Source organism: Kryptolebias marmoratus, linkage group LG4, assembly GCF_001649575.2.
Source record: "Kryptolebias marmoratus isolate JLee-2015 linkage group LG4, ASM164957v2, whole genome shotgun sequence".
Lineage (NCBI taxonomy): Eukaryota > Metazoa > Chordata > Actinopteri > Cyprinodontiformes > Rivulidae > Kryptolebias > Kryptolebias marmoratus.
Window position 1 is genome coordinate 5,029,949 of NC_051433.1, and position 14,384 is coordinate 5,044,332.

General features: G+C 36.5%; 1 protein-coding gene across 3 annotated transcripts; it reads right to left on the reverse strand.

The window, feature by feature from the left end:
- Positions 1–1,470: 1,470 nt before the first annotated feature.
- On the reverse strand, positions 1,471–12,311 carry LOC108231673 (alkaline phosphatase-like). Of its 3 annotated transcripts, none has more exons than XM_017408900.3 (12): positions 12,211–12,311; positions 8,794–8,959; positions 7,837–7,956; positions 6,873–6,988; positions 5,766–5,940; positions 4,053–4,228; positions 3,708–3,848; positions 3,510–3,579; positions 3,250–3,384; positions 2,529–2,720; positions 2,304–2,423; positions 1,471–2,192 (listed from the first exon to the last, which is right to left on the reverse strand). In XM_017408900.3, the coding sequence occupies exons 2-12, from the start codon at positions 8,864–8,866 to the stop codon at positions 1,924–1,926; spliced, it is 1,587 nt and encodes a 528-aa protein (XP_017264389.1). In that variant the 5' UTR covers positions 8,867–8,959; positions 12,211–12,311; the 3' UTR covers positions 1,471–1,923. The 3 variants fall into 3 exon arrangements, with proteins under 3 accessions (XP_017264389.1, XP_037830983.1, XP_017264390.1); XM_037975055.1 differs by lacking the exon at positions 12,211–12,311 and adding an exon at positions 10,294–10,728; XM_017408901.3 differs by lacking the exon at positions 12,211–12,311 and adding an exon at positions 10,181–10,728.
- Between the last annotated feature and the right edge of the window lie 2,073 nt (positions 12,312–14,384).

Sequence of the window (14,384 nt, forward strand, 5' to 3'; positions counted from 1 at the left end):
ACGGAAAGACTATTTTTATTTTTTCTAAATATTTGACCCAAACTTTGAGCACTACAAGGTTTTAATAGGTTTTAATTTGAATTTATGACTTGCATCAACTGTTGGTATTTTCCCATAAACTCCACTTTTACTGTTGTTCTGTCACACATTGTCAATAAACTTTTCCAACAATTGTCCTTGCCTGTATTTTACTGTAAATTCAACAGTTTTTACTATACTGTCATTTATTGTTTTTGTAGTATTTCCTGTTAAACTACAGCATCTGTAGCTGACAGTATTTTTGCTGTTTATGTAACAATTTTCACAGCACTGTGTCAAACACTGTGCAGCGGATTTTACGGTGAGATTTTGGCAACACAGCTTCTGGTAATTTACGGTAAATTTTTAAAATAAAACTTTTATTTTGTTTGTTATTAACTTTACGGCATTCTCATCTTTTTAGGTTGTTTACCAAAAGCAGATTTAAAGTGAATATATCTGTTCATAATTTTAGGTTTTAAGAAAAATGATACCGTATAGTTTTATTTTTTTTATCATACTGTTATACTTCATACAATAAAGATTTCTGGCAACCACAGCTACCAGTATGTTACTGTAAGTACAGTAAGAGACGAATGAAACTTTAAGCAATATTGGATTTCAGAGCCGTATGTTTACGAGGCTGAACGTTGCATCAGTTGATTAACACCAAAAAGGTCACAGGTTCAACTCCCAGCTGTGTACGGTTTGCACATTCTCCCCATGCGTGTGCATGGGGCTTTTTCCAGGTAATCTGGTTTCTATGGAGACAATGTAGAACATCAAAGATTTTGCGCTTCTAATCATCTCACTTTTACATAAATTTTTATTAGTTTTGTTTGATATAATTTAGTCAAAAAAGGCACAATTATAACAGAAAACACAGGTTTATTGATTATGACATAAATAGTTCCTGAACAAAATAAGAGAGGATATTTTAATTTATTTTTGTGGGTATGAAAAATGTTTGGTATGAAAACAAATCCAAAGATATGTTTTGTCAAATAAACATTCATTCATTCATAAGCAGATTTACATTGCCTTTGGTTCATCACAGAAATTGTTTTTCTAATCGTTTCCTGAGATCTCATGATGGTCACGAGTGATGGTTTTGAGGCTTTTGAGGTAGCTTCTTGTCATTTTACAATAAAATAAGGAACCAGCGTGGTTTATAGTAATGTACATATTACTCACAAATCTTAAAATCATTAAGATTCAAATTCAAATTTCCATTAAGGTTTGAAATCTATGTTTTTGTCAAAACAGTTTTTTTTAAATCAATGCATTGGGAGAGTTTTTGAATTTTCAACTTTCGCTAATTTTGCTGAGATATTTACTCAAATAAAAGCTGTACCATTGTTTTACACAATGGTTTAAAAATTTTACTTTTAAAAAGGAACTTTTTAGTTGTTCTGGAAAGAAACGTTTGAGTAACAAGATGGTAATTGTTCCTCTGATTTGACTTTTTTTTTAATCACTTCTTAAGACTGTGACCAATGATTTGTGAAAAAAACAAACTGAAATCTTTTTTTACACGGTACAACGAAGAAACAACTTGAAGCAAAAATGTAAATTAGGCAACAAGTTTGCATTCAGGTCAACAGATCAGCCCCGTTCATTTGCAACCAACAAGAATCTGGCTATCAGTTTCTGCTGAAAACATCTTGTTTTAATGTTATTATTAAAATTTTACTGTATAAATCTTAAATATTTGTGTAGTGCATTTTAAATTCCTTGAGTGTTTGTGCATTTATAAATAAATTATAAACAAGAACATGTTCTTCCAGTGGTCCCATAACAAGAACAACCCAGAGAAACTTTACAATGAAAACAATGAAAACAATAAAAACCACAAAGTGAGAGACTAGTTAAAACATATCAGGAGGGAAAAGTGTTTGGAGGAGATCAACACAGAAGCTGAGCGACTGCGAGAAGAGTTGCGATGCTTGAGAGGACTGGTTGTAACCCGACGGTTCCACTACGAGTGGACGTACAGTGGTCCCGGTTTTGGCCGATACAGGCTGCGTATGCCATGACGTGGGGGATGTAGTTCTGCTCCTGGACCCCATGTAGCAGGTGAGCCATGGGCCCCTTGGCAAACACAGCCACATCATCTCCTGCATGACTCTCTGAAGTCAAAGGTACAGCTGACTGGGCCTGGTAGTTGTCTTCCACTGAAAGGAAAAGAAATGGAAAGTCTTTAATCTTACAGTTTTGCTCTTCCCTTAAAAATAAAAGTTTAACTATGGTGAGTTGATTTTTCATTACAAATAAAATGCACTCACTGTAGTTAATAGTAGAAACATTCTCCCTCGTTCCGTTGACCATTTTGTAACCAGGTCCGTTTCCATATAAAATGGAAGTGAAAGGCTTCTGGTCAATATCACTCACCATGGAGGCCAGACCTGCAGATAAACCATTTATCATTGTAACCAGAACCAAAATGAAAGCTTAAATCCAGTGCATCTAATCAATCACTATAAAAGGTATACATCTTGTAGTATTCATACCAAATATTGAATTTCCTCTGCGTATGTAGCCTCCGAAGGTGAACACATGAGAGTGGTCAGCAGTAACTACAGTCAGTGTATCGTAGACGCTGGTCAGGAGTCCAGCCCGTCCGATGGCCCGGTCCATTTCCACAGCTTCATGCAGAGCTTTCTTGGCCTTGCTCTCGTGGTGTCCGTGGTCAATACGTCCCCCTGTAAAAGGATTATTCTTAATTAAATGTTACAAGCAAAGCAGTTTAATTCCACCTCTTATTTGTAGACTTAACCCTGCTCAATTTCTCGCCTCCACTAACTCACTGATTGAAGTTGGCAGACTTGCCCGCTTTTCAGAAAAAATAAATTACAAAAGTTGTGAAAATTCCCTCAACCCCTGATGGGTTTTGTGTTTGGTGTGATAGAGTTTTGTGTGTCATGTACAACGTTTTAGCAGCTGAGCATTAATTGGTAAATTTATACTAAAATGATGAACTTACACATTTAGGAAGCATTATTTTTAACAGCAGAGTATCCCTTTGACTTTGACTTTAATAAGAATTTTTGAAAGAAACAGTTCTACAAGTCACATACTTCTGAGGTTTTCAGTTTCAATTTTACACATTTAATAAGTTTAAAAATAAATGACACTATAAGAGTCCAACAAAACGCTTATCTTTATTTTTTTTCCCCACAGATGAATGTTCACTGGTGAAACTCAGCTCAGGTACCGAAGAAATAATCTCACCCTCTACAAGCAGGTAAAATCCTTCCTGGTTCTTCTTTAGGATCTTTATGGCTACGTCGACCATTTCTGTCAGGGAGGGATCGGTTTCAGTGTTCCTGTCCAATTCATAAGTCATATCTGAAGGTTCAAAAATACCTGGAATAACAGCACCAACAGAGCATAGAGGAACTGCATATTAAACACAGGAAATCTGCACCAACAAATGTAAAAACTCTTCATTTACACTTCAATGAGAGCTTCATAACGACACGAAGACTTACCCAGTAAGTAATCCACATCGTTTGGGTTCAGAGAAAGCAGCTGTGACTTGTTCCATACATAATGGCCTTTCTAGCAAAAAAAAAAGACTCATTACGCTCGAGACACTTTGAACTTCAAAATATGAAAATGCAATTAGGTTGATAAAAAGGAAGCAAGAACACAAAAGGAGAAAAGACGAGGAATTAGAAAAAAAGTACCTTATCCTTCATCCTGTCTGTCCACTCCTGCACCAGGTTTCTCCCGTCTTTCCGCGTGCCGTTGTTATACGTTTTAGTAGGATATTCTACATCTGGCGTGTTTTGAGGGAACAAATATTTTCTCCCTCCTCCCATAACAACCTGAAAAGACACAAAGTGGAAAACTTATCATTTTAATCAAATAAGCAAAAACAGAAAAACAAAAATTGAGACAATTAGACAAAGTTTCAGGTGTGTGCAGTGTGTCAAAGGTTTGTAGAAATATTTCAGATGATTAAAAGCTTCAATGATACCAAGTTTGTTGGTGAATCGGTTATGAAAACATCTGTGGAAATTCTGACTCACATCAATGTTGGGAATGTTTTCAATCAGCTGCCTCGCGATATCTTTGCATCCGGCCTGCAGAGCTTCAGCTGGCATCTCGTTGTCGGAGTACCAGTCTCTGTCCACGGAGTGAGCGTAAGCAGCGCTTGGTGTTGCGTGGACGACCCGCGTTGTTGTCACGATTCCCACAGACTTTCCTGGAATAAATACACAAAACAGATGTCTAAGCTAGGGTTGAGGTACAGATTTCAGGTTAGTTCCAAACATTTTACTACAGTCTTATCCATTTTGTATTCAGTGTCCTTTTATTGGGTTTTTAAGAACAATACAAAGCTAATTTGTGCTAATAATGCTAACTCATATTGCTTTATTATCAGTTTTAGCTAAAACAATATGCATATGTTTATGTTCTGTCCAATCTTGGCTCTGGAGGTCCACTATCCTGCATATTTTAGGTGTTTCTCTGCTGTGACACACCTGATGAAAAGCAGGAAAACTACTAAAACATGTAGAGTGGCCTTCCAAGACCAGGACTGGACACCGCTGCTGTACACCCAAGTTTAAATACCACAAGTGTTTTAAATAAAAATAGCTTTATCATAAAGTAGCAAAAAAAGTATCTGACGAAATGTAAAGCACATTTAACTGCTTTGTAGCGTATATGATATCTGCCTATAATGTTCACAGGTTGTTTTGTTTTTTAATAGCAACCCATAAAATCACATATTCTCCTGTAACAAACACACACACACATCTTGACCTTCACCCAGCTCAAAGCAACTTTATATGTGTAGCTTCTTTAAACTAAAGGGCAACTTTAAGTGCTTTACAGAGCAAAAGCAAATCAAGCACCAGTGTAAAGGTTGAACAATAAATAAAAGAAAACACAAACCTAACTTACAGGAATCACTAGTCTGCTGAAAATCGATTATGCTCCATCCTTAGTTCTGTCTCTTTCTTGTTTCTTGCTTCATTACTTTGTTGTTGGGTTACATCACGTTCAAGCAGCAGGCTACATAATCTTAGAACATTGAAAGCACCTACTTTAAAAATAAATCAAATTGAAAAACATATGTTGTTAGCTTCCACATTTTGGATCTAAGCTATCTGAGATCTACAGCATTTCTCTGTTTTCCCCATCAGACATCAATAAGAAGGTCAATTTAAAGTCTTTATCAGTTAAATTATTGCTACATATAAAGGAGATATTTAGCCCTGACTTTAGTTTGGTACACATATCTGTTCATGGCTCATTTTAGATATTTTGAATCCAGATTGAACACCTTTTATTGTACTTACAGTAACAAGTAGGACTCATGTGTAGTAGCATTATGTTTTCTGCTTCTACACCTAATTGGAACCACTTTTATACCAACAGAGAGACAAACACCTTTTTAGTTATGAAGAGAAGAGTCAGTGTGACGAACACCAAGACCAAGTTTGAGAATTATTTCCAAATGAATAGTTCTGATCTGTCTGAAAAAGCAAATTTCACTTCCAAATTACTATTTTAGTTCGAAAGTTCAAAAAGCTGAAAATGCAAATGAGCAAAGAGGAAAAATATGTCTACAGAACACTTCAAAGTCGGCGCTTTAAGCAATCGAGTCACTGCAGTTCCTTCTCCCTTCTTACATTATCTACAGAAATAATTGGATTCCTCTCACATGAAACTTGATCATTTGAATATAAATGTCCTGAAATGTCCTGGGTCATGTTTATTTGGTGTCTCTTCACCTGCATCCTTGGCCCATCTGAGGATGGAGGTGACTTCGTTGCCCTTTGTGGTGCTACACTGGGAGCGAACAGCAGCTGCACTCACTCCCACTGTGCCCTCGTTGGCTTTAACCCCACAGAGGAAAGCTGTGGCTGTTCCAGCACTGTCTGGCACCTGTGCATCAGTGTTGTATGTCTGCAGAGACACAAGATATGAACACGTTAGTATTGTTTCCAATCATTATGAGATGCTTTTGATTGCTTTGAAACTTGACTAAATATTGCATTTACTAGACGTACAAAAGGACCATGCAGAACACTGAGCCAAAATACAATAAAACACTTTAAGAAGCACAAAAGGTAGTGCATAAGATCAACTTTTAATGTTTTTTAACTTCATGTCTATTGGTGTAGCTCTAAGCCACTAATAAGTTCATAAATATTTAATTGTATGCATATAAGTTTATTATGCCAACCATTTAACAGTCAGTTAATGTACTTTTAATGGTATTTATTAGGTATAAAAAATCAATTTCAAACATTACTAGGCTAAATGAGTTTTTGTACTGTTAATCAAAACTACAATGTTACACAATACTAAACAGGGCAGTGGCTATTTGCTCTATTTTCTAACCTTAAATAATTAATAATTCAACCGTTTAGTTCGTTTTCTAAGAGCTTCTTTGCATTCGTTGAAACCACCTAATTTTATAGTGTGTGGGTTTGCAACAGTAATAAGTAACTTTTTTAAAAAACTTGTTACTCTTTAGCCATCTCACAGCCACCAGTAAGAAAGTTCTGTCAAAGTTCACACTTTTGGGTTTTTTTTTTGTGGTTGTTTGTTTTTCTTTGTTGATTTATTTGAGGGTTATTTTGCTTAGTTTTGTGCTGTTTGAGCTGCTCCTTCCAGATTCTATTTCTATACAATCAGATAATTGGATTGTGTTATTCTATCTTTTTTGCTGATAATGATAGTAAGACAGATTATAAGGTCATATGAGGCTTTAGTCACTGATGTTTCACAAAGTTTACTCATTGCAACATCTTTTTTTATCAGATCTGTTACGAAATACATTAGTGACTACAGCAAAATCAATATAATCTCCTGCATAATGTAATAATATATACCTTAGCCAAAGAGACAAAGGGGAACTTGTCCATTTCCAGCACTGTCTCCTCTCCACTCTGTCCGTTCAGCTGACCCTTCAGTATTCGAGCCGCCGTCACAGTTGGGACTCCCATCCCTAAACACAAAAAGCAGGTCGACTTTAAAGATTGATTTTGCCTCAGCGGGGACAGAAAGTGTCCAACCTCACGGTGCTAAACATTAAAGCTTTTCATTCTCCGTTTTATTGTTCTCTGTTTGCAACAAAGGCACATGATAGAGGGATTGAGCATACTTAAATCAAGACATGTTCACACAACTTTAAGGTGAAAAGAAGGGGTATAACTTTGTAAATGTGCTGAATGATTCTAGTTTTTCATGACTTTTGGATTTATATTTCTAACCTGACTCCCTTAAATAGACTAAAGTATGCTAATACAACAAACTGTTGTAAATGTTCTTCTGCTAAAACAAAAAAAGTATCTCTAAATCCAGATTCAGTTTATTTTATTTGCTGCTGTTGAAGACTTTCACTCATATTTTAAGTTGTTGATCAAATATGAGGCTCAGAGCAGGAGAATAAACAATATTTTCCTCAGTATTCTGTAAATGGGCTAACATGAGCATGAACACAAGAATATGAAAGAATGTCATGCTGGGTGAGCAGGGCAGAAAGAAAGCAGAGGCCCGATGGAGGATAAAGGTTTTTGTGGAAACAGTAAGCGTCCCAACACACACAGAAGCGCAGCGATCTGATGGCAGCACGGCAGTTTCGCCTGCTGCTGTTCATTCACTTCAGGTTAGAAAACTTCTGAAAAATCTCACGTGTCTCCTGTATTGATGTGTTTGTTTGTTTTTCTTAAATTTAGAGGAACACAAAGCTAATCTTAAACCAAAATGTTTCTGTTTCTCCCATCCCACTTTACTTCATGTTTGAAAACTTTTCTATCTTTACACCATAAATATGAAAGTAATTTCACTCCTTACCATCACCAAGAAAGAGGATGAGATTCTTTGCTGTGTTTTTATTGAGATTTTGCACTGTCAAAGCAGACTTTAGGGTCTGCTGAGCCATCGTATTCCAAAACTTGGGATCTTTTTCTTGTTCTGGTTTAAAAAAAGCAAACAGATCCGGTTAGATTTTGATTGTTTCGTAAAACAATTGGAAGGTTTGAATGTAAATGAGAGGAATTCTGTCAAAGAGTAATAAATCTGACTATCAAAAGTCTAACTATTCAGTGATTCCAGGAACTCAAAACAAATATTTAATACATTCTCAAACATCAGGTCAAACAGGATGTTTCAAGACTTTACTCAGAATTAAAAGAAAAAAAGCGAAAAAATAAGGCATTCTCTACAGCTGATAATCATCAGAATAATTCCCCTTAAGCTCTTAGCTGCTATTTAAAACTTAAAAGGCCTTCTCCAGTTCAGTCAGTAACAATGCCACTAATTCAAAAGGCCACATAGAAAAGTCTTCGGCTTCAAGGAAAACAGATGCTTTGCATAGTTCTGAATTACCAAACTTTAACTCACCAAGCCAGAAAAAGTTACCAAAAAGACTTTACTCCATCTAAGTAAGACTGTAAGTAAAAGAGTAAATAATAACAACAATGATAATGATCTTATTGCGTTTTGTGAAATGTTTGATCAAGTACCCATGTAAATTAATGAAACTGAAACACAAATCCACCCAGGAAACTCCAGGGATGAAGAGGTAATTAATTGAAAAATAGATTCTTGTTAAAGCTTGAACTACAACAATGTCACAGCAGCATAACTCTGGGTGAAATACTACAGTTCAAATGTTTGTCAAAGTTAGAAGTTTTCTGAAAAACATGCTAAACTTTCTTGAAAGCGTAGAAGCATGCTCCTGTTTGCATCTGATGACAAGCTATAAACAGCTGGGGATATTTGTTTTTTTTTTTCTGCACATTAACTCACCTGGGAATGGCGGCGTTCCCAGACTTCCTGAGATAAAACAGGAGCAAGCGATGAGCAGGCCGAACACCTTCATGCTGTGGTCTGACTGTGGCTGATGCGTAACTCTAGACAACCATAAGATGCTACTTTGAGAAGCTGAGGGATCCCGTCTGCAGTCGAGTCAAAGCTGCAAGAGAAGAAGAACACACACCAGTAATGAAATGTCATTTTTTTCATTCGCTGACTCTGATAAACTTTTTTAATATGTATTTACTCCTTGATGATTTGACTAACCACACAGATTAAGCTCAATGTGTCACATAGGATGTTAAAGACATGTTATCATATTTTAGTTATATTTATTTTTATGATGACAAACTTCAAGGCTTGTGACTTAGTTCATTTATTCTGTTATGACCACTGTAGCCAGATTCTTTGTTTAACACTCATAGAGCACACAAGCAATGCTTTGAGTTTATGTAATATTTAGCAAACAAATTTAAAGTCTCTTGTCATGTTTAGTAGACAGAATAGGACAGAATGATGCAGACTGGCATGAAGGATCCGAGTGAACAAAAGATTTAATAATGAAAACCAAACAAGCTGGAGAGAGAGAGAACTGTCTACAAAAGATGACTCACAAAAACAAAAGGCTGACATGGCAGCAACTATGCAGAAAAAAAATCACAAGAAAACTTAGAAAGTACAGCATTTACAAGAACACAACCAGTGTGTCTGGACAAAGATGGAAGGAAAGCCAGGACTTTTAACGGACTGGGAGTGGTGAGATAAGTGGCAACAGGTGTGAGTGGGCGGAGCAGACCTGACTGAAGAGAAATATGCTGGTGGCCCAGGGAAACACAGGAAGTAACAGAAAATAAACTTGATAACAAAAGGAAAAAGACCCAAAACACAAGAAAAACGCAGATTCTGACACCTAAAACCATGTCTGGATTGTAAAATAAGACTTAAGAGAGAAGCAGATAAATTAGGATTATTATTACCATCTGTATCCATCTAATCAAAGCTGCATAAATACAGATATGTCTTTGAATTGTTTCTGTCAGAAGTCAAAACATCCCTGAAACCCAAACAAAGTTTACAAGACAAATAAAAGGAGAGCTTTGTAAAGTTAAACTTGAGGCCTCAATGCAAACAGTAGTAGTCACAAATTCCTTGTGCTTATAGTCAAGGTCATTTTAATGGGATTGAGCTCCAGAGCTGTGAGAGGTTTAAGAGCCATAACAAAGCTGATTAACACCAAATGATTGACTGCTCACATCCACTTGTGAAAAGAAAAAATAAGATTATACATGAGAGTAAAGAATTATATGATTTGATTCTTGTTTTCTTGTTGTTTATTGATCTGATTGTAACTAAAAAAGAGTCAGCACTTCTAGAAATCTACCTTAAACTAGGCAGAAACTGCCAGGATCCATCTGGCAGATCCATCTGTGAAAGAAAGGTCCAGCACCAACCCGGCAGATGTTGATGGTAAAGCACTGAGCTGCTTCCTTTTACCATTCTTCAGATGGAGCATGTCAGTGCTGTCGCTGCTTCAAAACTGTCCAGGTCCCCCCAGAGGAAGTGACCCGGCCAGTCTGCAGGTGAAATAGCAGAGAAGAGCCAGAACTGCCACCATCAGAGCCCCAGTCAGCACAGTGGTCACAACCACATGAAGCCCTTCTTCAGACATGCTCTCACAAAGCATTCAGCTGCTCCACTGTGTCCAAACTCGTGCCAAATGGGGTAAAGGTTTCCGGTGCCACCAGCTTCCCCCTCACTCTGCTCTTCAGCGAGCTGCTGTTGAAGCCTGAGGCAGCTCCTACTAAATGTGTCACTCCAGCAGGTAGTTGCTCCAACACATGGATTAGGCTGTTTGTTCTCATCAGAGTGGTTGGGTGAACAGATGAGGGCTTATACCTTCAAATAGCTTTGTCAGAATGACAGCGTCTCATTCAGACTTGCCAAGGACACCAAACCCTGTCCCCAGTCTTAAATGGGCAACTTGTTTAGCCCCTCACACCATCCAACCTCCTGCATGCACAGAATAACTAAAACTGAAACTGACTTCAGATCGCACAGATGGAGACAGAACCGATTTTTTTTTTTGCCAGCTCCTTGGGGCTTTAGGTGGAAAATATAAATGAAAAGAAAAGACTTTGAATGAACTGCATTCCCAAATCCTGCAACAAAAGAATTAAAATAGACTAATGTGGTCTGACGGCATCGAGTTATGTTGAGAAATGAAGGAATTGCAGCCATTTTGGTCAAACCTTGAGTAATGCAATATGTCACATGATCTGTTAGCACTTGAAGCATGTGTTGTGAATGACTGACAGCTACCACACCAAATTGTAGCTCGATATCTGTAAAATTCAGTGAGGTATAGCCATTTTTGTGAAAGCTAAGACTGGTTAAATATGGTGGCTACTTTGAAGAGGGTTAAATCTAAAATGTAATCAGTTGTAGATGTACAGCCAATGATTACATTCTTGGAGTTTCATAAATATTCGTGGAGTGGTTTATAAGATATTTTACTAACAAACAAACAAGGTTTACGTCAGCAGATAATGTCAAGGCTTTAGGCTAAGATGTTACACAATCTGTTGTTGTCAGAATAGGAGTTGGGGAAAATACTTCAACATCTGCAAAACTAACTGAGTTACAGCTATTTTTGTGTGTTCTAAGTTGGCTGAGGTGGCCATCTTGAATTGGGTTTCCTTCAAAAGTGAATGAGTTGTAAATGAACACCCATTAAATCTTTTTTTTAAGTTTTATTTAAATTAATTAATTGGTTAAATAAATATGTTGCTAACAGTCAGACAGAGTTGACTGCAATGGTTCAGATCATAAGTTGGGAATCAGTCTCAGCTACTACCACACCAAATGTAAACTCAGTATCTGTAAAATTAACTGAATATTTTTAACCTTTTTTTTTGACTGAGTATGACCATTTCTGTGTTTGCTAAGTTTGCTTTGCTGTGGCGGCCATCTTAAATCGGTTTCACTCCAGAAGGTAATCAGGTATAAACATCAACCTCATAATTACCTTCTAAAAGTTTCATTAAAATCCGTTCAGTGATTCACGAGATATTTTGGTAACAGTACAGACAAACTCACGCGCACACAAAGGTAAACAGACACGGGCAAAAAACATCATCGCTCGCCTCCTAAGGAGAAGGAAATTAATGTGGATAAACCTGAGGTTGTTTCTTGTTTCTGCACAAATAATAATAATAATAATAATAATAATAATAATAATAATAATAATAATAATAATAATAATAATAATAAGGATGAATTAACTGGGTGCAGTTTTGAGGGTGCATGCAAAAAGGAGGCAAAAAGTAAAAAATATATAATTTATCCCGATCTTTCCTAAAGCAACCTGTTCTGTGTTGAAACAAACAAAAAGTTCATCCCAGTTTTACTCACAGCAAGAGGCAGAAATCTGCATCCAAACGTGGCGAGGTCCTTCCGGCTCTCCGCACCTTGAAGAAATGCGCGTCCTTCCCGCAGCCTTCAGCCCTTTTTATCAGGCCACCCTCACTTGTTCTGAGGATAACGGTCTGCAGCCCACCAGGGAGGAAACAAAAAGTCTTAGAAATAAGATTTACTGCCGCGGAGGGAGCAGGTGGACCGAGAGCTCCGCCTGCCTGACGGTCCGTGAGGTGCTACTGACAGGTGATAGTGTAACAAACACTGATGGAGGGGCTCTAGACATCATTCCAGTTCTGAATTTTCCGTGACAACACATAGCTATAATATATGATTATATAGGTTTCATTTCCCTCTCCTCTGAACGTAGGAGGTGACAGAAATGCTTCGCCAGACTCATTAAAAGACCAAATCAGTAATATTAGTAATATTAGAACAAGACAATCTGCTGCAGTTTTAAAGCAACACAATTTAAATTATGATCTTGACATTTGATAGTAGCTACCCTTTTTATCTTTTAACACAAATTAAATAATTCTAGAGTTTATAAATGTATTTTTAAAAACCAGCAGTTTAGCACAAATCTGCTCATTTACCTCACTCTTGCTTGAAATGATTAGATAGATAGATAGATAGATAGATAGATAGATAGATAGATAGATAGATAGATAGATAGATAGATAGATAGATAGATAGATAGATAGATAGATTTAAAAAGACATTATACATTTTGTATTTAAAAAATTTTTTTGCCAAATATGTTTTGAGATAACTTGCTGTTCTCTATATATTCCTTTAGATGTCGCTGCAGGACATGTTTCGAGTTGAAACTTGTATTTATGCAGCAAGAAGGTTTTTGACTTTTATAACTTCATTTGATTTCTTAAAAAAATCTAATTTTATTTTATTAGCTGATGTGTAGCCTACTAGATATTGCAAACCAACCCTTCAAAAAAAAAAAAAAAAAGGACGCCTAAACATCTTTATTTGGACAGCTTTTTCTTTGGCCATTATGTAGTTCAAACCATTTGTCTTTTTAACACCACTAGGAATTGATATTTTAATGTGTAAAGCATGTCAAAGCGTTTCCATTGATTTTAAATACAGCTTATCCTATATTTTCTTGGAGCACTTAATGGACTGCCTGACTAGAACATCAATATTTAGCCTGATAGTTGAAGCAGAGCCCGGAAGCTCAATGAGGAGCTTTAACTGAGCTCACTGCAGCTTCTGCCCCTCTCTCTAACTTGATCGAGTTTCTCTAAGAGTTTTTATGGAAACCCATTTCAGCCACTCTGATAGGAAAAAAGAAATAAAAAAAATATTAAAGGTCATAATTATGAGATATAATGTTAAAATGATAACTTCTCTAACATCTCATAACTGTGAAATACTATCTCCAAATTATGACTCAGCATCTCACCATTTTAATATTATGAGATATTATCTCAAAATTATTACTATGTTTCTCACAATTTTGACTTAGCAGCTCATTAGTCTGATTTAGTGTTTCATAGTTACAATATAACTTCCCAGAATTATGTGATCTATCTCATAATTATAACTAACATCTCATTTTTATAACTTAGCATGACAAATATATGACTCAGCATCTAGATATGATTTAGCATCTCATTATTATGAAGTATTATATCATAATTCTTTGTATCTTTAATGACCTAGTATCTTTTATAACTATGAGACTATCTCATAATTATGATTTATTTTCAATTTTATGACCATCTCATTATCATGAGTTAACAACTGAAGATTTTGACTTCATATCTCACATCTATGACCTAACATCTCATAAAATATGAGCTGGGCTACTATCTCAAAGTTTTGACTTTGATAGTAGTAAATATGAGATGCTAAGTCATAATTTTGGGATAGTATTGCATAACTGTGTGACGATGTGATGCTATGTCATAATATTGAGCTAATAAGTTATACCTCTGAGATAGTATTTCATTTCTGTGAGTTAGTTTTTTGTTTATGTTTGTTTGTTTGTTTCCGGTGTCTGAAATGGGCTTCTATACAATACGACTTCCGGAGCGAAGAGGCTTTTCGGCGGGCGGTGAACTCTCTTGACAGAGAAGCGCCGTTGCTCTTTGGTTGTTGTAGCTGAAGCCGTGTCCCCCTCCCCTCCCCTCCCCTCCCCTCCCCTCGCC

Coding starts and splice junctions, on each gene's coding strand:
- LOC108231673 (XM_017408900.3), bottom strand. CDS start 8,866: ATGAAGGTGTTCGGCCTGCTCATCGCTTGCTCCTGTTTTATCTCAGGA. Junction 6,989..7,836: donor CATCCTCTTTCTTGGTGATG/GTAAGGAGTGAA, acceptor TTTTGTGTTTAG/GGATGGGAGTCCCAACTGTG. Junction 4,229..5,765: donor CAGATGGGCCAAGGATGCAG/GTGAAGAGACAC, acceptor TATTTATTCCAG/GAAAGTCTGTGGGAATCGTG.